This window comes from Trachymyrmex cornetzi, unplaced genomic scaffold (genome assembly GCF_001594075.2).
Source record: "Trachymyrmex cornetzi isolate Tcor2-1 unplaced genomic scaffold, Tcor1.1 scaffold225, whole genome shotgun sequence".
Lineage (NCBI taxonomy): Eukaryota > Metazoa > Arthropoda > Insecta > Hymenoptera > Formicidae > Trachymyrmex > Trachymyrmex cornetzi.
In genome coordinates this window covers 572,674-599,276 of record NW_017296901.1, presented here as the reverse complement: position 1 = coordinate 599,276, position 26,603 = coordinate 572,674, and the positions used below count along the sequence as shown (strand labels likewise).

General features: G+C 37.1%; 1 protein-coding gene across 1 annotated transcript in view; it reads left to right on the top strand.

The window, feature by feature from the left end:
* The window catches only part of LOC108760519 (kinesin-like protein CG14535), a 259,700-nt gene that overhangs the window by 197,895 nt on the left and 35,202 nt on the right, over nt 1-26,603 (top strand). The window contains exon 3 of the mRNA XM_018506530.1: nt 20,420-20,608. Coding sequence (XP_018362032.1) covers nt 20,420-20,608 — 189 coding nt within the window. The remainder of the gene's footprint in view (nt 1-20,419; nt 20,609-26,603) is intronic.

Genomic DNA, 26,603 nt, shown 5'->3' with positions numbered 1-26,603 from the left:
GGGGGGGGGGGGAAGGAGATATTTCCTCAGAGTGGGCAATATGGCCCGGTTGATTTAATAACGCAAGCCTGGAGCCTAAGTATTATTAATATCGCGGTACATCCCTGCACGCCGTAGTCGCGAAAGGGTTGAAAACAGTATTCTATTAGGAGTAATGACTTAACTTGGTTGGCTTAATTCTGGTCTTCTGATTTCTATTTGCAAAATTTACATTGACCAAATGCTTGTACAATAAATGACGTATCAAACAATATATAATTCGTGAGATATTTTAGTAACATATTTTTATATTTACACATTTATTATTAACTGATAATGTTAAATATCTTGCCTTATCGAAATATTTTTAATTTAAATTTTAAATATGATAAGAATATTAAGCAATTTTGCTATTTTAATTTCAAATTGCATTAATTTTAACAGGAATTGAAGATGTAAAAGTAAGGAATTATACGTGTACAATAATTGTCTTTTTACAATATATATATTTGAATCTTAAAAGAAATTAATGTGACTAAATCGCCGTAATTATAAAAAATTAGTGATATAACCGAATAAATTTTATAAGTAAATGTATCATTCTTTATTTTTTATTATTACTTACAAGGAGAGAACATAATGAATTCGTTATGAATTTAAATCTTCTAACACATTTCGACGTAGGAAGATTCACTACGTTGAAAAAGAATCAAAATCCATGACGAGTCGATTGTGTCCTCTCCTTGTTAGTTTTTCAAATTTTTTTAGTTGATCACACACAGATTTGTCAAGCAAATCGAACGATAACTGAGATTGAACCAGAACATCACGTTTGTACGGGCTTTCCTAACATAGTTACGGCACAGTTTGCTATCCGATAATTTTTTACGGAGCTCCTAGAGATTTCCCGTGGTCGCTTCTGCTTTGAAACTTGGGCAAATGCACTTCTTGTATTCGAAGACGTATCGGGCTCCGTCTTGAGCTTGTCGTGCGAGTAAACAGCCCGAGCTAATGAAAACAAAACAGTCTCGCAGCCAGCTCAAGGCTCCCCTCGCGAAAGCAAGAACCTCAGTAGCTGCACTGGCAAGTCTACGGGAACTGATAACAGACGCCGAAGAAAGGCGGATTACGGACTGAGGATCGTCCCGTAGAGACTCGGTAGACTGCACTGCGTTCCTGATTTGCCTATTCAAATATGCTGCTTAACAAGAGTAATAATTCAAACGGCATTATCTTTCAGCATTACACATTCAATATGACTGTTATAAATGCAAACGACGTATCTGACAATACGTAGGAATAATCATAAGTAGTAATAAGTAAACAGCAAATAATTATTTCAAGTTATCACTTTGACCATGATATGTTAATTCTAGATAAAATTTATCATAAAAATTAATATTTTAACAAAACGACACATTGTAAAATTCTTGATACGACTTCTCACATTTCGTGGGTCTTTTCTGAAGCTCGGAAGCACGAAATTGTTGGCAGCATTGTTGGCAACAACGGGACTCCTAAATTACCATTTCCGACTTCATCAAGTCTACGCGCGGAACTTGCCGTTTCCCACAGCTCTGCTCCGTAGGATTTTCTACGCCCAACAGCACCTTCGCGCTATGATACTCCGCATTGATATTAATGTTGCCTCCTTCTCCGTGAATTAATATTAATCGTCGCAACTCGTACGTGTTTACGTTGCATGCGCGACTCGCGAGGCCCCGGAGGCCTGTTCCTCCCGAAAACATTCATCCTTACCGGGCCTTTCGCGTCGTGTGTGTGTTCAGTTTCCACGTAAATTCGAGCTGACATCCACTACGAGTTGGCAAGGGTTGGAAAAGCGGCAGGATGAGTACCATCTTCTAGCGAATGGTATGAATTCGTTTTAAGAACTCCCTCGCGCAATTCTCTCGAGTAAAACGCTTGCTCGGTACAGTTTACGACCAGCGGTGCGAATTGCGTGCCACAGTGGTATATACAAGGTAAGCGTTGTAGAATTGGAATACTGTGTTTTTTATGTCACGTCAATGTTTAAAAAAAATCTACTCGGGAAAATTATCTCACAATCAGTTATATTTGCGAGAGTTTTGCATGCGTTCCGTATTTCTTCGAATGAGCATCGCTCAAATATCTTTGTGCGAACGATATTTTTTATTGATATAAAGATTATATCTTTGTCGACTCAGTCAGTAATTAATGCTAGAGTGGTCTTATTCATTATAATATTTTTAATACTTTTGTCAATACTCTTTCTGCACTGTTAAAAAAACAAACACGTTTGTTCAGAATACTTAGTATAAAATTTAAGCGTGAAATACTTTGTAGAACGCGAAATTAAATTTTTTATTCCTTTATGTAGTAATTGGACGTTAAACATTCTCTAAATCCTGAAATTGTTCGCACGAGCAATTGCGAGTCACGTTGCAATGAGAGATAAAAAGAAGTAACGAGAGAATCGCGCTACACATCAAAGAACAAGTACTATAAACTTATCGAAATTGTACATTCCGCGCTTGCCTCAAAGCCACGGCTCAGACCTCGTTACGCAGAATCAACCGTAATCCGTTCCTTGTTCGACGAGTCACGTGACGTCCTGTTGCTTTGTGTCGTGTGTAATACGCGAGTGCATTACTTTGTTACCAATCACCGTCGACACGCACGCTGCTATTAATTAAACGTAAAAAATATCTCGACGATGGAGCTCTGAGACTCGACTCGTGGAAAACCTCCACTTTTCTCTCCACAGTCTCTCTCTGCTTTTTTTCCGCGTGCAATTATACCGTTCGTTTAACTGCGCGCGTAACCGAGTTATGTACGCGTTAACAGTGGAGATTTCTAACTGTGACAGATTATCGCGGTTCGACGTTGTAACGACGAAATAACTCAACGAGTCGAGTCACGAATGATTTTACAAATGAAAAACGTAATTCTGATGGAATGAGAAATAATATCGAGAGATCACAGGAAATTTTTCCTGAGACGATGTTTCTCGTGTAATCTCTTATGTCTGCATAAACAGAGAGAAATGGCAGAGATAAGGAATATGAACAAAGAGAAATGGCAGAAGTTACTAGTGATTCCATCTTTCAGTATTTTATTAGAAGCGAATATTATTCCGACAGCGCTTGACAAGTAAAACTTACGATTAAATATTTTGTACATATCCAACTTAAAGCGACTTACATGATCTGCGAAAAGTTTCTCGTATTCAATTACAAGAACATGATAGATTCACTGCTAAAACGTAGAATAATTCCTGATCCGATGCGTACACAGAAAAAAAGACTATTCGTAAATCAACCATAATATACTCATATATAAGCAAAAATATTGTAATCTTGCTTTAAAAATTTAATTTGTATTGATATAAGATTTTTAATTGAGAGCAAGTCTTGAATTAAGTGCAAAGTAATACTTGCATCAAAACAAATTTAATCAAATCAAGATTGATATCTTTGAAGCAAGATTAAAATATTTTTGCTTATATATGAGTATATTGTGGTTGATTTAAGAATAGTCTTTTTTTCTGTAGAGCATCTCACTCGCGACAAATCGAGCGAATGGGGCATCGTGTAATCGAATCGTAATTAAAGGCTTGTTTTTTTTGGCTGAACTTTTGCACGGTTCATCTTTCTTTCTCTTCATTCCTCCTGGAGAGAAAAGGAAGAAAGATAAACTGGTGCCAAAGTTGAGCCAAAAAGAACAGGCCTTAAGTCATTACCGACACAATGGCTAAGAACATTGAACACGCCGCGGAAACAAAACGCAGGATTACACGACACAAGATTCATTCTGAGACGAAATTCCGCAGGTAAATGCAATCTCTCTCGAACGTGATTCCAAACGATAAATCGCCAATCCTGAATTTCCGGAAAATTGGTATAGTATTTTTGCTCGCTGTCGAACGATCGAATCAATTTTTGAACGCATGCGAGTAGGCTCTACATAATCCAAACGAATGAATTTTAAATCCAAGCGAACGAACGCGCCGTGCCGCACGTTTATGACGATATGTATTATCCTCGGAACGAACCGCGGCCGATTGCTTTTTTATAAAATTATAACGCGGCGCCGACCGTAATATACGCGCGTCATACGGAAAAGCATCGCAAAATTGGTGGTGAGCTTACATTCAACTGGGACTGCATAGCGACCGCAGACTAGTTTTCGCGGCGTATGAGTTTGTTTAATGAAACACAGTCCGAAACGAGTGATTCATTCTCACGTTGCACCCGAAATTTCGATTAATCCGTACTCAAGTTTTGTTCGATTGAAAGAAAACGTTGGTAGCGTAGTTGAAGCGGTCGCAATTAAAAAAAGTTACCGAAGTATTATTTTAAAGCTTGCGTTCCATGACAAGTTGGATATATCTCCGATATTAGCTTTCAATCCAATATAAGATCTAAGCCGGTTTCTTCGCATCGGATGAACAAATGCAGTCGCCAACACAAGAATTTTCCCTCCAAGCTCGACTCTACCGTCAGAACGAGACAATTACGTGACTGTCAGTTCGAGCGTGATTCATGAGCCGGAAAATACGAGGCAATTTTCATTTTTTATCGTTCGCCATGTGCTCGAGAATCAATCTCGAGGCGACCGTAAAATCGCGGTGCGAGCGGACGGGGCGTCATTTTGCAGCGACGTTAGGGAAGAAAAAGAAAGGCGTTAGACTATATATATATATATATATATATACTTATACATATGTATATGTATATGTACATATATATATATATGCGCAATGAAAGTGGCAGGAGCACGATTTACGAGCGCCACTACGTACGATGTGGGCTAAAGTTCACCGAGTTTATGCTCGACATTAAAGGTCTACGGTTTTACCACTATAAGTCACTTGCACTCGGGGTACAACGGCATTTGAATGCACTTTATCGATTATGATCCCGAGGGTCGAATTAGGGGAGAACAAAAGACGGAGCGCGGAATCGTTCGATGGATGAGATGCAGGCCAACAGGGGATGAAATGACTTAAAAGTCATTTAAGAAGTCCGTTGTTGCTGCAGCTCTTGCGGGAATCTTGCGATGAACGCGACGAGTATGATGCTTGGCTGATGAATTATGAATTCAGGGAATCACCGTGATAAAGCCATTTTACGGCTCGCCCACTTTTCCAGACGATTAAACTCGCATAAAACCCGCGGGGAAAAAGGAAGAATGGGAATACACTGAGCGCGAAAACATTGTGTAATGCGATTACGATCGATTGATGGTAAAACGCAATGATTGTTACTAGTCTTTTATCATTTCTTTTCATGATGCTTATTTCAGTAAGTTTGATCACCCCGTTTATTGCTTATGTATGAGTAAAAAGTCTGAACCCTCCGTCTGCAATCATATTTTGTCCTCTTTTTGTCTGCAACCTACGCCTTTTCCAGTTCAAGTTCTTTCTGTCCAATCCAACTGTTCTAGGCTTTAAAAAAAATTCAAGGTTATTTTTCAGCATTTCTATTACATTACCAAATAGTTTTTCAATTCAAATGTTAGAACTTTTATTTAATATCTAAGAGTTAAAATTTGAGTCAAAATGAAAAAACTTTAAAATTTAATTTGAGTCAAAAAGACCCAGATTGCAGGTTAAGATACATTTAGGGAGGCACACGAAATGTCAGATCATTTAATTATCCTATTATCAGGCTTCAGTAATCAATTCTATACCAGTTGTGTATATTTTTGTTAAAAATAAATGTGTTATATATAAACCAAATGGTATGATTTGTGAGTCGTATAATTTAAATTAATTGGATTTAAAATCCTTCTCTATTTAACAACAATCGCTACGTTGGATTTCTGGATATCATATATTTAAACAGTAAATGTGCCATGAACTTTTCACGAACTTTCAATTTACAATTTAGTAACTCCTCAACGAACACGTGAAACACGTATGTATCTGGTGTATCGACCCGCAATATAATTCGCCTCCCATTTCTCGCTTCTCGTTCAGTCTGTCGAGTAATTGTTTACGCGCCACGTCGGGCTATCGAACATGACGCACACGAGCGAGCGTCGACGTACCTGTTGAAAGTTCCAGGTGCGGGCGCAACCAGGGGTCGAGCAGAGTGGGCTCTGAACCTGGCATGCCCGCCAGCTGCCGTTTCTTCCGGGTCATAGTAATTCGATACGTACGCGGAACGGACGCCTTTTTGCATCGGTGCGCTTGTTTATGCCGCGCACGCCACCGACATACCGGTGGAAAACGGGAAATTGAATAAAGTTCGCAGCGGGAGCAGCGGCCGCACGAAAGCGCGTTCGGGTATATCGAGCGGAATGATATATTTGACAAGGTCCGTATTGATACGTGCATATTACATGCGCGATAGGGGGCCGCGCCGCGCCGCTGCCTTCGGCCGTACCGTCTGACCGTACGCAAGCACGTATCACTTACGGTTGTTCGGTTCGACTCCTCCCATCGTGCTCGCAATCGTGCCCTTTTCTCATTCTGTACTGTCACCGCACGTATGCATCAAAGTGACAATAAAATTTCAAAAGATAAAAAATCACGCGAAGATAGCACAGAAAAATATTTCACGTATTCATTCCAAATTGTATTGAATTTTATAGTTTTTTAAATGACATTTTTTGTGATTAGTCGCGCTCCAACAGAAATTATAATTAATTTTTTTACGAATCAAATATTATCACCAAAAGTCAAATAAAAAAGTCAAATTTAAAAAGTCAAATAAATAATAAAAAAGAACAAATAATAAATGATAAATAATAACAATTATGGTTAAAATTTATAAAAGAAACCTGTATCTGTGTATGAAAAATCGTTGCAACGATTAAAAATTATCATTCGTGCTCCTTATAATAGCGACTAGGTTCGTTTCGGGTGGACCGGAAGCAGCCTCCATGCATCGTGATTCATTTATGAATATGTAGAAGCGCGTGATGGTGGTCAGACACCGGAAAACTCCGGATAGCCTGGGCATGAATATGCTAAGCGCAACGTAGTACCGGAGGGCTGAAGTAATTTTTTTTCTCGCTGCATCGATCCTCGCAGGGTTAGAGTGTGAGCTCCACAGTAAAAAATAATTTCGCAGTTTTATCTGTCTTTTCGTTCCTCTGTCGCACTGGTTGATCGCACAGTGAAATCGCTGTTATTCTTCTCCAACTTCAATTATTCGACATTACGAAGTAGGAGAAACAGATTTGCAGAAATGAAGTTAAAAGAGTCTTTAACTTTTCTTAATCATAAGCTCGAATTAATTTACAAAATTAACTCTTTTCACGATTACAGCTTTTGTTTATATTGTGAAAAAGAAGAGAGAAAAAGTTAGTTTGAGATATTTCAGGATTTTTTTTATATCATACTCACATGTATTAAAATATACGCCAGGCAGACATTTTAAATTTTATTTGTTGTAAATAAAACATAACAATTTTATATTGGTTGTATAATTGATCTAACCTTTGTGTGTTAAATACTTTATTGAATGTTTTATGCTAAAGAGTCAAATATAAAAAAAAATATTTTAATTATACATATATAACGAAATAAATACAATGTCGAACAAATGCTGAAATAATACTAAGAAAATATAGAAGTCGTGTATGACAAAAAAATCGAGATTATCAACATGTAATTTCGAGGTAATTATTTACCAATAAATGCATAAATTATATTTAACTCTCTAATATAAGTATATTTAATACAATACATATGTAATTCTTTTACCCGAAGAGAACATAATAACTATTAAAGCGAACTTGGATTAGATTAAAGGAGAAAAATACAAAGGAATAAAAGGGTACCAATGTATTATCAATTTTCTCACGTACGCGCAAGGAAGGAGAAAGAAAATGCTGAAGTTATCGAGGCCAGAAGCGTGATATAGGAAAGCATTAACTTCATTACTTACAATCTATATTTTCTCCTTTGCCGGGTATATCGATTACAAGAAATACAAAAGGTTTATTAGTATTTCAAACAGATATTCCTATTCTTGCAACCTCATTTAGCGAGAATTTCCGACATTCGCGAAGTAATGAAATTATGCATATAATGATATTGAAGCATTACAAAATCGTGCGCGAGACGTATACTCGATAAGAGATATCTAATATTTAACAAAAGCATATAACGCCGAAATCTGATTTAATTTGTCATTTAGATTGGAGAATGAAATATGCGCCAAGAGAGAAAGCCAAATGAGAAAGTAACAATTTTTTAAATTATCATTTTCTAATTAGAATGGTGAATTGCTAGATGCAATCTCTAAAGTTTTTAATTTTCTCTTTTATGTATGAGTTTTTAATGTATATTGAGCTTCCAGACATGGTCAAAACGAGTTTGCCGAAATTTCTAAAAGTTTAGCTACGAATATATAAAATAGATACGAATCTGAAAATAATTTTGTTTGCCATCAAAATAATTACATGAAACTAATTGTAATTATTGTGTAATGTAAAAGGCTTAAACTAATTGTTAGAATGTTAAAACATTTTGCAGCATCGCTCATGCTTGAGTTTCCTACATAATTATGTTGATGGTCCAACAAAATTATTTTCAGATGTGTATAGCTAAATTTTTAAATACTTCAGTAAAATCGTTCTTTTCGTGTATACTATATATTCTCTCAATTTTTAAATATAAAATAAAACTATTGTTTTATAATTTGTTTTTTTATTTGATATTTGAAAAATTCAGCCGTTTATTTTGAAAGTGGCCTAAGTCCATTTTTCAATGTTTTGTTGTTGACCTTTGTAGTAGCGTGTACAACTTGAAATTAGCTGTCATAAACAACATTTTTTTTTTTTTTTTAAGTGACTTAGGTCACTTTCAAAATAAACGGCTCAATTAGTCAATTTTTAGCAGTAACTTTTTTATAGCTATTGTAGCTGTGTTATTTTACGTAGTACAAGAAGAAGTTTCTTTGACGACAACGAAAACAACGGATCAATCATCGGAGTAATTCTGGCAACTAGTCGGAACTAGTTTTAGGAAAACGAATTCGTTCGGCCAGCAGAAACGGGCGCAGGGAAAAACGAGTTCTCGATAATTCCTGACCGCGCCCACACGGGCCACACGGCAAAACCCTTTGCCTTCGCCGAAAAGGATCCGCGACATCAACGTTCCCTTCGTTACGACTGCTCGTCACGCAGACCGTTCTTCGGATATGGAAACCGAAAATTACGAGCGCATGGAAAGTTAAGCCTTTATCTCAGGCTTTTATTACATCGGCTGTCAGGCCGTACGGTGTGTGTGAGAGAACGCGTGCCGTAGACACACGTGCGATTTAACTCGTGACGACTATAATTGCGCGCTGCACTTTACGGCCGGTCGTCACGCTGATGTCATTGATTCCCTGAGAAAATTATCCCCCTCTCTTTTAATGTTTGTTGCACGACGCTCGTGAACCGTTGCTAATAATTTTCCAGCAAATCGCGGCGTTCGGATAATCGCCCCTTTAATCGGGAGACAAACTGGTCATTGTCGCCGACGAAAATTTGCCCGGCCACGTGATTATTCATTTTTTTCGGTGTTCCGCAAGATATCACCGCGAAAAATACACGATATCGTCGAGCATGGCGATAATTATGCACGCGTGTAAACGACTTGTCGTCACGCGAATTGTACATTAATCCGTCGCACCGGCCGCGGCCGAGAGAAAAGAAACTCACCCGCTCGGAAAAATAGGAATGTACATTTTATTATAATTACTCGAACGATATAATCACACTTTGCTGGATGTCATGGCCTATTTACGTCGCAGTTACTGTACTTAACGTCGATATAACAGTAATAAAATACACAATTACAGTTTCGCATTCAATTGCACATTAGCTAAGTGAAAAATTTTTCATTTTCCAATGAATCTCATATACTTATCTATTTCTCAATTAATTCTTGTTAAATATTAAAGCGTTAATTATTTGATCGAGAAACGCGAAATAAAAAAAGAGAACTTTGCTTCGCAGGTGCGACTGGATTTTCGAATATATTCGTTGAAAGCAAGCTTTCGAATTCAGACATTTCTTAACCCTCGTATACGTGATTTCGATACGTTATCCTTGCCCGATAGACGGCAATCGTCGTGTCTTCGTCGTCGAGATTTATTACACCGCGGCTTTAGGCAGAAGCGAGCAATTTACATTCCCCGCTACACGTACGTTCGGTTTCTGCGGCTCGACGGTATATCCAAACGTCGAGACGTCTCCCCGACTGCTATGCTCCTCGTCGAAATTACCAGGGATTACGTACGCAGGAATTGCTTGACGTGCAGTATAGTGACGACGAAATAGTGTACTCACGGTAGGCTATTAAACACTGTGATTATTATTAGTAATTATTACCAAGAAAAATGGCGTAAAAGACAACATACATGTTACAAATTCTTTAATTCTTTAGTTGGATACTATTTGTTACTCTTTTATAAGAGAGATTATGGATAAATATAAATATACAAGTAATTAAAAGAGAAATGTTCTAATTACTACTTAAATAAAATATATTTCTTTGTTGCTTGAAAAGCTATCGAAAATAGAATTTCCATGCTTCGCTTAGTACAGTATGAATTATAATAATTAAGATGTACACTCTAGAAAGATAATCGTAAATTGTCTTATTTTATCGTATACGTCCATTTTGATTACCCTGAGATCAACGTCTAAAATTTCACAGAAGAACGAGTGAGTGGTGTTTAATGGACCCCCACCGAGCATCGTTGTTCAAAGGACGAGATGAGATCCTTCAAAGGATCGCTAGCACCGAGTCTCATTTGCATTCAAGATTGCGAAGGACCGCGTACAGCGCAATTCTTGGTCCTTTTTGCCGTGTACGACGATGCAAACGCGGTCGTTGTCGGTCTTTCCGTGAGACGATAATTGGGTCAGCGGGGTTAGATACAGGAAAACGGATGATGGACGAAAAAACGAGAATATTCGATACAGAGGAGAAGCAGAGACAAGGCTGACGAAGGCTGACTTCTCGTCGAAACGAAGTGGCCTGAAATTAGTTTACCTTTGGAAACCAATTTCTTTCTCTTTCGTTGCCCTCCGCCGTCCTGCCACTTCCTGTCTGACATAAGAGCGATTTTTCTCTTGTAAGTGGAGGGGCTGACTTCGGCGAGTAACGAGAGACGAAATTGCCGAAGGGAGGAAAAATAATAAATGAACGGTACGGAACAAAAAGATCAATGCTTGATAATACGGTAAGTAATACAGTCGTTGTCTTTCCGTTTCCTCTTTGCATTTATGCATTGAACTGTACATGCAATGCCTAACATTATGTGCAATACGTTCGCGTTAATTACACTCCGTATACCTGGTATGCTATTGCACTGTGAAAATATAAAAACACGTGTGTCAAATCTATTTTATAGCGATAATTAGTAGAAAAACGTTGAGACATGCGACGAGTGTCACGGATCTTCTAAAGAACTCATGCGGCAGTCAACAGTTTCTGCAAGACAAAATTAACAACATCGTCAATTTATCAACGAGAAGTATACAATAATTTAAAGCGAGACTTTCTAGTTATTGGGATAGACCTAGTTTAAAAATCAACATAAATATCACACTTGCGTACATCTCACATTACAATAGTAGGAAAAAATAGGAAAAAATATTACAATACGAAATAAATGTCGAATAATAAATAAAAAGCTATAATTAGAATTAATAAATATTTTGATATTTTCTGTATATTTTATTATCTATGTATTTTATTACTTTTACCACTCCACCATTCCACTCCGAGTTTCCAAATACATATTTATATATATTTATTCGATATGTACGCAAGAACATTGAATTATCGCGATGAAAGTTAAAGCGGATTTGCGCGTATCCACCCTTGTAAGTTGTGGAATGCATCAAGTGTTTCTGATTTGCCTGAGAAGAGGAAAGACGGAAAAGGAAAAGAAGAAGACAGAAACTGGTAGAAGTTGGTGGCGCGAGGAAATTTATGACTGTCATACTTCACGGTACGTCAAGCTGTGTTCCTTACGGCCCGACTGCTATAATCTAGGCACTTAGCATCTTGGAGTTTAAACGCGATACTTTCCAGCCCAAAAAATATTTCTTTTCTGCAGAAGAAAAATGTATATTTTTGCGATCATTCGAAAATTGCAGTCATTTTCACAACTGTTATAAAGCTGTTATTTGTAAAAATATTGAATGCAGCAATACTGCAGTTAGCTGTACATTTCTAATAATTAAGTAAAGTTAAGATGAATTCCGATAATTCCAGCAATTATTAGGTATAAATCCGTGAGTGTGAATCTCTACCGTAATATTATTAATAATTAGAAAATTAAAAACATAAGTTGAACAATTGGACAAAAGTAAACAAGACGCGAAGGTCGAGAAGAATGAGCGAAGTATAGACGATATCGTAAAGCAGTAACCAGACAAACCACAAGTCAAGCCAAGCATTTCAAATTGTTCCTTTCCACGTCGCTTGACGCCACGATATTAAGCGTATGTACATGTACAGCCGCCATTATCCAGCCATTACAACGTCACACCGTTGTACCAACGTACACCGCGAGCGCGACGCTCGGTCCGAGACTAAAGTAGCGTGCGGCACGCTTCTGCTATACCCGCTATCGCTACTTGACTGACAACCCTAACTGACGCAGGACCCCTTTGCACAAGCCAGCCAGCAACCCAGTCCGTTTAACCAACCCTCTATCGTCGCCGCCGCCATCGTCTTCCCTCCCTATGCACTTTACCCTGTTCACCCGCGCCTTTGTTAGCGAGACGACCGCGGAAGTATTGCGTTACTCTGTGTACAGGTACGCTCTTGTGTGCCACGTCGCGGTGCCTGCATACTGAATCGCAAAATTCCGCTCGACCCGAGATAAGGTGCATACCGAGGTGGCTGGCGAAGGGGACTAGTAAAAAATAGAGTTCTTGGATTATAAGCCAGGAAGCACGTTGGATTTTAACATTGTAAAGTGTGAATAGATTAGTTTATGGAAAGCAAATTGTATCCCAATGCTAATGCAGCTTGATTGAGAAATAATTTCCAAAGATTTAACTTACAAACCTGGTTACAATCTTGTTTGTAGTAAACTAATTATTGAAAAATTATTCATTAAAGAAAGACACATAGGTCGCGCTCATATTTAATAATATTAACGTAAAAGTCATACTAAATTAACAGAAATATATGTCTATGATCAGTCTATTATGACGTTGAAATTTGAAAAATAACTTAATGCTTTTCTATTGTTTACATTCGAGGAATAAACGCGAGAAATATAAAAATTTTCTTTTGAATTGATTTGTGATCGCCAGAACAGAGTACGGAATTGTATTCGTGTTATCCTGTAGATGTTTCATCGACGGGGCAAATTCGACGCTGATGGGATTGCATTCGCCACGTCTCGCGAAAATCAAATTTGTCGGTAGTACACCCCTTGCGAGGGGTGAAATACCTCTGACCCATTTCATGGCGTAAATTTCGTTCGAATCGCCCGAAGGTCTTCACGGTGTAAATTCCTTAACGGCCGAGTCAGGAACTTTAGTCCCTTGTAGCTTGCCCTGAGGTCGAACATTTAGATGGTTTTAATGATATCGAGCCATAAATATGTTTTATGTGTCTATATTATAATGCGAGTATATTTTTTTAAAAATATTTACTTTATAAACATACTGTTGATTATATCTTTCATAAAGCGACGCTGCGTTTTGACAATAGCTTTAAAACTTACCCTATCATTATAATATATCAATAATACAAAACTAATAACATTGCAAAAATATAATATGACAATAGTACTCTTTAATAATATAGTAATTTCTATATATAAATATAAAATATAGCCTCTCTTTCTCTCTCCATTTTCTTTGTGCATATTAAATTAATTAATTAATCTAACGTGTGTTTGTATGGCACATTTCTTTCTCCTGTCTACGAGAGATACGACCAGTTTACATGCGAGATCGATTACTGCGTGTTAGAAGCCGAACGTCGAGATTGCTCCGGGGCGACTGTCGAGAAGATTACTATAGTTTTAACGAAGGGTTCGTGCTGATAACCACTCCCTTCGAATGACGATTACTTAAATAAACCGCGTTCGCCGAATAATCTTCGGTTAAAGAGCGTACAATCGTGACTCGCGGTCCCTCTGATGATATTCGTTGTCGAAGTTAAATCCCCTCGGGTTTTCGCTTCTTGTCTCTTACAACCAAAGGCCACACGACGCCAGACTGCGGAGCACCGCAGTGCGCCTTGCTAGAAACCGAAATCGAAACACACTCCAATTTCAACAATTAGTTTCCGTCATTCGCGTCTCTCGTGGCTTACCTGAAAGCTTTGTGATCCGCCAATCGGATCTCATTCATAATAACCAATATCTCTGCGGCGCTATCAGAGAAAGAAATATAATCTAATTTTCGATCAATTTCATTTCACACAGCATACAAAGCCAGAATATCGAGTTATACATGAACGTTGACGCAATAGATCAAATCATGATAGATGAAAGCAATTATTGTAGATTATTGTGAAATTCTCTTTCACTGACAGTTAGATTATTTAAATCTGTGCTATTGCGGTAATAGAAACACACATATCCGATCTATACGCGTATACATTTATATTATACATGTATCGATCACTTGCTTTAACAATGGCACACCTAAGAAAACAAAGAAAATAAATATAAATAGTTAAAAAATTTTGTGATATTAATTTTTAAATGCAACTCGGTTAACAACTGATTACGGAGGAATAAAAAAGTATGTTTTTTTAAATACGTTCTTTCTTTATTTCTTTATGTTTCAGTTCTTTTTCTATGAGTAACTACAAAAATGACAATCATTTTAATTATATCATTGTTGTAGTAAATGAGCGATATGTTAGTTTATTATTACTGAGATGGGTTACAGAACTTTTATACTGCAAACATATTTTGTACTATCTTTTTTAATTTTTAATGTTTTAATTTGTCTCTTATAAACCGAAGTACTTATTAATCGCTTCTACACGGAGCCATACATCACCCCTAGATATTCCAATTTATTACTGTAATTATTTTTGGTATGATTACTGTTATAAAAGAGATCTAGAGTTTACAATAAAGTTTACGATTATTATCAATCTCAGCACTTTCTGTTGACTTATATGTATAATCTTGTATAATAGTGTATAATGCAAACCATACAACGCGGCGTACAGAATGTAAGTTAGGTTGCTATCAGATCTTTATTAGCTTACCTGATCTTTAGCATTAAACCCGTGCTGGCATCGTCTTGTTGACTCTCTAGTGCTCAGTAATTGTTATTATAGATTATTACAGAACTTTTGATGGGCGTTAAAGTAACATCACTGATATTCAAGAGTATACACTTATAATACAACTCCATACTAAGCTAAAGAGTAATTCGTTTTTATTATAAACTCTCGGCATATAGCTTGAATCAGATCATCGTATAGATTACATTATAGAAATACGATAAATCGTTTTTAAGCTTAAGTTTCAAGTTTATCTTATTAAATATTATAATCTTATTAAATATCAATTGAACTTAAAGTCTCTGATTCGTTTAAATTCGTTAACTTTAATTTTCGATAATTAAGATAGTCTCGACAGTTTGTGTATTACTGTATTTTTTATTTTTTATTTGGGTACATCTTTTTTCTATTCGCTGTGAATATTCATCCTTTAAGCCCATATAATTTCACACTTTTAGCCGTCATTCTCAGTTTACAAAATGATTTGCAACGACGTTATATCGTTTATCGCGTTACATTATTTATCGCCGACATGCAAATCAATCATCGCTTGATTTTATCGTGCAGACGATGACCCGATCGTGGGTTAGACGAGAATTTATGTGGAACTTTACGCGACATATCGCTCATTTATAAGCGCCGAACACGTCGCGCCATGATCGTAAATTGGCGGATAATACCTCCGAGGACGAGTGCCGTCATAAAACACTTGTATGTTGTAACCTAACATAGTGTATACTATAAGCGCATCGTGGGCGCTAACGTTAAAGAATTAACGCGCTACTTCCGTCGCAGGTGTCATTTCCGGTGGCATTACCTGAACATTATACGTATAACGTTCTTTTAATGGTCCATTACATTCTTTAATAGCCTATTATAAAATTATTTTTATAATTAATAAGATAATTTTATTAAATAAAGAATTATAATTCGAAATTTGACGGAGTAGTAATTAAATGAGAGTACATCTAATGAAGCAAAAGAAATCCTATTTTCGATCAAAGTGGATCTTAATGCTTAAATATTTCGGTGTCAATTTATATACTAATCCAATGCTGCAAATCGCGCGTCGAAATCTTCTTCAGTCTTGAAATGCAATCATGAATTAGAACAGTAACCTCACATATTAAATTGACAATTTAACAAATTTAATGTGCTAATAAGCATTTTCATAAGAATATAAATAATTAAATTAACAATCTTAAAAATTACAAATAATAATTTTATTGCGAAAGATATTACCTCAACCGCGAGATTCGAGAACCCCGATCTCCTAAATTTCGTACCTTTTAATTTGACCATCAAAGCAATATTTGTTGCAATAATCAATAATTAATGAGAAAATGTCATTTTTCAAGGAGACGAATTATAAACAATTATAATTTGAAATTGGACCGATGAGAATAAAAGAAATCCTATTTTCAATCAATAGTTCAGTCATTCAGTCAATATATGTATATTATAATTTGGTTTCTCAACTATTAACTCTATTTGTACTAAAAATATACTTCATTTAAAATACTAATGCGTATATATGTATGGGAGTAACTAAAAAATTTACGACGAAGAAAATATTTAAGGAGATACACCAAAATATTTTTTAAATGGATTTTATATCCAATTTGTAGAAGCACTTGAACGCAATGAGTAAATTACTCGTTAGAATAAGCTCTTAATAAATCTTAGAGAGATCTCTATAATCACTAGCGCGTTGATCACAGTTTATCGTTAAGCTTTCGTCTGAATCAGTTACATGTTTCAGACTGGACCGCGAACTAATTAATTTCAACGTACCAGCGCGTAAACCTGGATTCATAGCCCGTGGAGAGGACGCATAAATTCAAGTAGAGCGGCGGTAAAATCCCTCCGTTCCGTTTCGAGGACTGTGCCGTACTTGGCCGAACTTTGATGGTTACGAGGCAGGCTTACCGGAGGCCTCCGTCTCGAAATGTAATTTTCAGACACTTTATTGCGGTACGTGAAAGTCTATCAAACGTTGGGACTCTCGGACATGATGAAAGTTATTCTCATAGAAACGCCTCGAAAATTCTTCAAAAAATTACGAGCAATAAAAGAATGTGGATATCAAGTAAATTGCAATTAAAATGAATTAACAAGCATTGCAGCTTGACGATCATGCATTGAATTGTATATCAATTTATATAACGCGTATAATAGATTTATGAAAAATTTAGCCATTTTTAATTTTACATGCAATATGTGTACATGATATAGTTTTATATTCTGCTCAATAATTGATTGTGTATACCACGCGAACTGCATTCTTTCAGAAAAAGTCAATATCAATTATTTCCATGACAAATTAATATGTTTAAAAATTTATCTTCCCTGCAGTTTTTCCTCAAATTTATAAAAAAAGTAACAATTTACATAAAAATATGAAAAATATGTTGTTAAAATTTCGCATACATTATATTGTAAAAAAATATTTTGTTGTCATCAAAATTTTAGTTGTAAAATCTAAATGAAAAGTCGTAGTAAATTATGGATTTTATATGCAATATCCTTTCACAAACATTGAGATTCTATTTACTGCAAAACTCTTTATTTCTTCAACGTCGCGGTGTTCTTGTTAATCCTCATGCCACAAATTTCTGCGCGTAATAGCTGTAACGTGTAGCGAACCGAAGCTAGTTTGAGAGTGCAAAGTGTCCTTCGCCAGCTTCGAGGACCCGGGACCGAATCTCCTCCGGCAGGGCCCGTTCGAGCGGAATTGATATCCCCCCTCGAAATCAGCTTCGTAACGAAATACCGGGTGGCTGCGGGCAAGCACGTAGGCCCACCTCACAGATAGCCAGGTCTTAGGGAATGGATAGGACAGAGGGCATCGACTCTCACCTTCGAGTGGGACACCCTTCGTGAAAGGGTGAAGGGCACTGAAGAGGTCCGTACGATCGATGCATGCAGAGTTCCTCCAACAAGACCGTCGAGGGAGCCGTTTTATTTCCGGTCGCTCGATCAGTAGCGCTCCGGTCTTTTCGCGAAACTATTACGTGGCGGAGAGACGTGGCAGGAGGCGACAAGGATGTCGGGGAGAAAGGCGGGGCCGGGGCCGGGGTGACGACGCGCAGTTGGGGGACAGAAACAAAAAAAGGCGCGTGTCTGTTTTTGTACCTGTGTGTCGTAGCGAAGGGGGTGTGTTTCCGCATGCAAGAGATAGGACGTGCACCGCAATCTGAACGAAATCTCCAAACCCAATTTCCTGGACAGACAGACAGGCGGACAGACGAACGAGTCGACGGCGCGCGAGCAAATCGTGGACCGCTCGCGGTACCGACAACATCGATCTGGGTGCACCGGGACCGGATGCGGCTTTAATAATGCATCGCCGTGACTTTGCGCGGAAGAACGCGTGCGCCGCGCCGCGCCGCGCCGCGTCTTATCGGTCGAAACGTTCGAGTTCGCTTAAATCAAGCGCGAGCGTAAAATATGGTGTAAATCTTAGATAAGAATAATTGAAGAGCTCTCTCGCTGGAAGAACAACTTAATTCCAATTAAATTTTGTTTTTAATCGGTTTTTCTTATTTTTACTTTTCTGCTTTATATTGTGCTGGACCGTTTAGTATCAAAATATACTAAAATATTATTTTTTTAAATATTGTTCAAGTTTGAAGAAGTAATAAATCGCCAAATTACAACATGTACAAAATTAGTAAAGATCTTATTAATTAGCGATTTTCTCTGGGAAAAAAAATGAATAAATTTCCTTTTGATTTCTTGGAATCAGGTTCGATCCATAGGTGTATATGAATCAACCTTGAATAATTAACAAAACATTGAATATACAAAAACTCCAAAAACACTGAGGGCTATAGATAAATGAAATTACAATTCCTCATCCGACGTGTAGTTTTTAATAAAGCAGCAACTACTTGTTTGCCAGAATACTCAACTGTCTGCTCGACATTTGTGAGCAATATTCGATTTCACGAGTGGCCGGTAAATATCTTCTCGCGTATTTGGATACAGGCGTTTCTCCGCTATCACATTACCCGGTGTCCATTGCGGCTCGAATATCGTAATTGAATGTTACGTGGCATTTTTAAGGTATAATAGTTAATTGTTTGTTCATTTTTGCCTCTTTTCAGATTTGTGTGATTAAAATTAATTCTTTGTGTTAAAAGTTCAATGCAAAGAGTATGTATTCACTTGTATCCATAATAATATATATTCATAATAAATAACTGAAAAACAATGTAAAATACAATATAAAAGTTTCAATTAAATTTGTGTGTGAGCGTGTGGAACATAATTGCACATAACTGGCATAATCTCATAGGAGTAATAATGAATTATTATTATACACATTATCCTGTTGTTATTTCTATACTAATTATATCACATTATATTAATCGTGACATTTACATAAAATAATCGGCAGAGATATCACTGAAGGTTGATACTGTGATTTAAACGCAATTTTGTTTTAATAATTTTGTGTGATATGTATTCATGAATACATTTATTGCAATAAGTACCGTGGCTCGTTCATTGATCGATCTGTTATCGTGAGTCAAAGTAATTTTAGATTCGACGTTCACTTGCCGTTAGAAACTGTCTATCAAATAATTTTAATGAGCGCGTTATTTGATGCAAGAGCTAAACTAATTTATTATGTAATATTAACCTATTAAAACGGATTCGTCAAACGTTTAAGTGACGGAAAAGCTTTATCTTTAGTCACTAAATGTAATCTGCTGTCTGTCCAATTGGCAAATTCCAAAACTGATTCAATTTCACAATAATTAACGAGTTCATCGTTAACTACAGTAACGTCCCGCAATCACGATTGAAGAGTTATATTTATGCTTGCAACACTAAACGAATAATGCGATTAATCTTACTAAAACAGGATTACTATATATTTTTAGATACAAAGAATAATAGAATATTACAAAAGAGCTCTTTCTAAATATAATTTTTAATTTTAAAAAATTATAGAATTATTTAACTCTTTTGAGATTTGTGTTAAAATTAAGTCTTTGTAAAAATTCAATGTAAAGAGTATGTGTTATGTACAATATGTACATATATGTATGTATATATACATTTATACTAAAATGCCACATTTATATAATGTATTACATGTTTCAAATGAGTTTGAGTAATTTTGTTGACGCATCGTGTCTCAAATTTAACATTTGATCAATTTAAAAATCTACCGTTGATTTCAACAGAAATAAAATTTAATTGTATCCTCTCTTTGTTACTCAGGTAAAAGTTATGCTAAGGGTGTCACCTGGAGATGGAGGTAGCTTCTTCAGTGCGGATAAGCGTAAAAAACAAGTTACATTAGTGGATCCAGCATCTGGGCAATCTTCATCGGCAGAAGATCGACGGCCTACTGTGGCGGCGCCAAAGATGTTCGCATTTGACGCGATCTTTACTGAAGAAGACTCCCAAGTAAGTCGATATGAGATTATAAATAGGCGAACGATTATTTATTAGATATTTTTATCCTCCGCCGGCAAAAGTAAGTAGTTTTAACTTTTCCGACAGTAATAGGGTTCTTTGAGAAACAAAACATTTTATTGCTCCGGATTATAAAGATAAAATCTGTATACTTACCAAAACTTTAACAAACGACAGGTTTTTATTATCATAGAAGTTGGATTGTATCTATCAAAATTTACAATCAAAATATCAATCATGTATTTAAACACCCTAGTTGTTGGCGGAGGATTAATAATCACATTCAGAAAATGATTAGTTAAATCCCGTAGAATACAAACTAATAGTAATATTACCAAATTATAATTTCGTATTCAATGAAACTGATATGTACAACATACATATGTATTAGATTACATTTATATTGTTGAGTGGGAAATTATAATATTGACGTAATATGTTACACTATTAGTTCGTGTTTTACAAGATACATGATGATTTGCTGTAAAGTATACCAGAAGTTACGATAGAAAAAGATTTAATGTTATTTTATATTATTTGACAAATTTCAATTTTAACCTTTTAAATTTCATTAACCATTTAATTTCAATGCAAGCATGATTCTCACACGTTCTCCGCTCTATATTCGGCACAAATACTTATTTGCCACAAAAAAAAGTATCTGAAATACTTTGTCGTGAGATTAAATCGACAGCAAACTGAACTTAATTTCTGCTATTCAGAGTATTCCGTTAACGTTTTAAATTTCAAATGGCATTCAAGCGCGGCGCAACGAACAAAGCGGCACTTATAACGAGCGCGTTTAAGATCGCTCGATAGTGGGGGGGGGGGGGGGGGGGGGAGAGAGAAAGACTGAGATCTTGAGTCAATGATGTCTTCGTCAGCCAGCTGTTCCGGAGTAGTAAGTAGCAACAGTCCTCAATGCTACTTCGTACTTGAAGACTCTCTCCTCCACTCGCTCGATTTGTTCTCACTCCGGAAAATTCTCTCCTTCGGCTTGATTCTTCTGAAGGCCGCTAGCCGGCTCGATTCTTCGGAATTCATGAGAGGGAGAGGGCGAGCTGGAGAGAAGACTCGAGGAAGTTTGCGAGGAATAAAAGAGAGGGAGTGAGTGCGGAGAGAGGACAGAGAGGAGGAGAGCCCTAGAACATGTACGTGCTTCGCCGAGGTCTTACGTCGGTAGTGGAAACGTAAGAGACGTCCCTGCCGGGCGCATAACTAAACTAATTTCCCGACCTCTAAACTCCACCTCTGACAGGAAAATCCATCCCTCCAGGCGAATGTTGCTCTTTGCCTGTGACTTCCCCGTTTGCTACCGAGCGAGCCGAGCCCTGCCAACAGAGTCCTCGGGACACTTTATCGTGTTATCATATATACTGGCGGAATATTTTTCTATATTCCTCTTGGAATCCAGCAGAATATACTTTGGTTTTTCAGATTTTTAATCAAATCCCGTAATTTTTTCAAGTTTGTTCATAATTAATAAGACTTGGTTCAAATATGTGTGTAAATTTTCGCGACATGAGTGATGCGGCGTCGAAACATCAGGTCCGTCAAAGATCTTTAAATGCTTATTCGTGGATTATCAGTTGATAATTCGCCGAGTTCGGCGATCGTTATTCTGGTTATTCATTCGCACAGAGAATTCTTATGGAGGCCTTCTCTTACATATCGAGAATCCCGACGAATTGTATTATGCGATCTTGATGGATGACGTCGCCGAAGCAAATATCGCTAGAGATCGTAAGCTACGCCGCAGCACGATGTTATATACACATATTGAGATATTTCGGTACTCCTGAGGGATATTATTGAGCGTCGGATTCAAATGAGCCCGGAGCTACCATGGATATTCCCGAGTCCCTCCCTTCGCTCTAACAGCTTCTCTTTCGTCCTCTCTACCTCTCCATTCCTTCAGCCATGTACTTCACCGTCTGGTACTCCAGAGAGATTGTCCTGCCTACACTAGCCTCTCTTCCTTCTTTCTTTCATTCCAATCCCTCTCCTTCTCTTAGCGTTTCTCCCTCACCCCGGACTATGTTTAGAAGAACCATAGAAACCAATTGATTGATTCGATCAAATGTCCGTCGGCCACGGCGATTGTCATTGAAAGACACAATAGACCCTTTCTCCTCTCCTCCCTTTCCCTTTTTCTCTCTTCGTGATCCATCGAACTGTTGGTTGCGAACCAACTGGACTTCTGGGGGCGAACTCCACAGGGATGAAAGAGTCGATTTCGAAAGAGCGAGTCCCAGCGTCCAGCGCGACTTTTCGTCCTTTCCGATTGGCCGTCAAACACACTCTCGCTTGAATATTTTAAAGACCACCGGGTACGCCGCCATTCCATCGAGCAACCTACAATCGTTCATCATCAAACTGGCGATCTCTTTGACGTTTTTGTAGAATCGCGAGGATCGATGGTGCTGATCTCCGCCCTTCGAAAGTCCCCGTTATCGGCATCAGGCATCTAGCAACGGACAATACGATCAAATCAATAAAGTCTTCTTTTTAATGCCAAACAAACACAATGGCGATAGTAATTGTCACAATGTAGTAAAAAAATGGATCCAGATAAAATTTTTATATTTCATTATATTACTACTATTCATATATACCCACAATTACAGAAAGCATTTTTTTTAGAATAATGAAAATAGAACTTTTCAATGTGTCACATATTTATGGAGATAAATATAAGCCAAACACAACGCACATCTGTGGAGATAAATATAAAATAAATAGAAATATGTTGACTTGGCTGCGTTTAGCAGAACGCAACTATTGCGCAACTGTTAAGTTGCAACATGTTGAGTGCTCTGCTGAATGCTCTTATGGTATTATCGCATGCGTGAATATAGAAGAATCTAACTTTTACAACGATATATATAAAAATATTTATACTACATAAAATATATATTTGAGCTATTATTTATAAATGTTTTTTAAAAAATGTCTCCTATTAGTGTGTAAACTGTGTAGCAAAATGTTATTATCATTCAGAAATTTGTATTCCAAATTTAGAAGTACTATACGATACAAGATTAAGAGTGTATTGACAAACGAAATAATCATGATAGCATGTGGACGTTTATTGACGATACCGTCCAATCGACAATGGTAATTTTAGTAGTGACATAATTTGCTTGATATTTGTGCGTTATATCGGACAGTATTTCCATAAATGCACCCCGTAGGCAAGTGACGTCTATATATTTGAGCTGCAAGTTAACAAGAATGTCCGCGGGCTAAAGAAAATACGGTTAATCGAAATTACAGTTGAATTGTTTGCGAGGATTAAGCCACAAGCGCAATTTCAATTATTAACACTTCAACCAGTTAAACATTAATAGAATCTGCGATGGTGTAAATTCTATCGATGGATTATTTGATAAAGTCCACAATAAACTTTGATAAAGCTCCAGATTGATTTAAAAGTTGTTACAGGTCTATATCTTCAACTTGGAGGAAATCGAGAAAATATCGGAGCGAGAAGTGATATTGAAAAACGTATATATCAGGTAACCGAGTTTATCTCTTCGAACAGGAAATAATGGGAAGAGACAGAAGGAAGCGCAGCAGAATCCTTTTGAAGATCGGGTTGGAGCGTGCAATTTGTGCGAAACTTTCTTTTCGCGTATTCAATCACGTGGACACACGCGGATTGCAAGTATAGCGAACAATCTATTGGAAAGAATACAGAAGCAAAAGCTCATAGTGTGTGTTTCTCCATGACGCGCAAGTGATATTGCACTTTTAAAAATAACTTTGCAAAAAACAATATCTGAAAGCGTTTTCTTTAAAAATACGAATTCCAGAAACTTTTTTATCAACGAGGAAAAATTGATCCGAATCGCCTCGTTCTACGCTATCATTGCTTACTTCATTCTAGTAACCTTAGATACTTGGTATAAATTTCTTCAAATACTAGCTTGAAAATCTACTTATCAACAAAATTAAATTATATTATTGCCAAAAAATACATTAATTTAAATTCTGTTTGCACTAAGTAAGTTTTTATATAATTTGAAGCAATTGATCTCGCTTTGATGACGCTTATATATATATATAGAGGTAAACTTAAGTGCTTAATTCCTTTGAGTGTATCGTTAGTTACTACTCGCTCTAGTACCCTGAAACTTAGCATAAATTTTCTTCGAATATACACTTGAAAACTAAAGCACTTACTAGTAAAATTAAATAATTAAATAATGTTCAAAAAGAACATAAATAATTAATCAAAATTCTATTTGCACTAAAATTAAACAAACTTGATTATAATTTCAAGAAAAATAATATTCCCTCTTCTCATTCTCTCCGCATGCATTTTTATTAATAAGCAAACTTTAATAAATCGTATAATTCAATAAAATATGTAGTTTATCTTCATCGCCATAAGACAGCCAATGACGTATTGTGCAATTATGTTAAAGCCACGTGGAAACTGAGCCTACTACTTGAGTGTTAACAATGAGCTGCCAATAGGCAGACCACGCGAACGAAACCCGGCCGCGAATCAATCGACATCCATCTCAATTATGCGCGTCATACGCGCAAACAGCCACGCATTCGACGTGTACATATGCGTCCGCGTATATCGCCATGTGCGTGCTCGGCCGACAATTCCAAGCCAGCCGGCGACCCAGCCAGGACAATGCATCCCGACCAGAATAATTCACCGCGGCCATTATAGCCGCGGCAGGACAAGGGCTTTATTATTGACTTACGACTAATAGTCACGCTGTGGATTACCTACGCGTGTGTGCGTATCTATGTCCGTGTGTGTACGCAGCGCACACAGTCGATGTGTATGCACGTCACCGATCTATTGCTCATTTGCCGGGATATGCTGATTGAACGAGCCGCCCGCTGAGACCTATACCTTGCTTCCTGACTCTCGTGGAAATTTGGTTGCCTCGCAAAAACGAATCATCGCGGCATCGATTGGGTGTCATATATCCCACTTTGTAACTTTGTCCTCGGAATCAAATTGGAGTGTGTTAAATTAACAAAAAATTACTTTCGAAACCGTGTAAATTTGAAAGAAACAGGGTAGCAATGTATCTATTATTTATTCTGTGATTAGAAACGTTCTACACACACGCGAGTATCTCAATAAAATTTCGTTCTCATAGTTTGGCATATTTTTATTAATGAATTCCAGAAATCCCTTTGAAAATTGAATGTGCCACAGCAAAAGCCGTTCTAAGAGCTAAAATTGTACAAATGCATTTTACTGTGTGAAAGTGGTTGTAAGTACTATATGTTCTATTACATATTTTGCGTGAAAAATACATAATTAGATTTAAGATTGTTTTTCTGGCCTATCAAACATCGATCCTCCTTATAGCAATAAATAAAAACTGTACATTGTGCATAAGTACATAAATTGTTAACAATATCCAAATTTAGCTTCTGATACTCCCTTTTCCAAATTTGTAGGAGATATCCTGTAATATTCGCGAATAGGCAAAATCAGCATGAGGCTCATCACTACCGTCTTCGAGCAAATGCACGATAATCTATAAACCCATCATACGGTTCCGTTGCCGAGGTATCCCGCTTATGTTCTACTCTGCGCTCCTTACCCCTTAGCCCATACTGCCTGACCAGTTATCTGTCGTATCCTCTCGAATGACGTATTTCCATATTACAGCGGGATTAATTTGCGCCGTAGCGCGACCGAGTGTTAAGCAATGCTGATGAAGTTTGACAGGTGCCAGCCGAACGATGGCGAGGACGAGCGGACAGTCGTTGCACCTCACCGCACCTATAGATGCTTGCTCCGTGACAGACTATTAGTAAACTATGGTTACTTCCACCCTTGCGGCATAAACTTACTTAATTAGTTACGATGTATCGAATAATAATGCATGAAATTAGAGTTTGTAACATAACAACGAACAATATCTTTTTAAACAAACTGTTTGCAAAAGATTCAGTTCTTTCAATCTTTTCGATAAAAATTCGATTTGAAATGGTTGTTCCT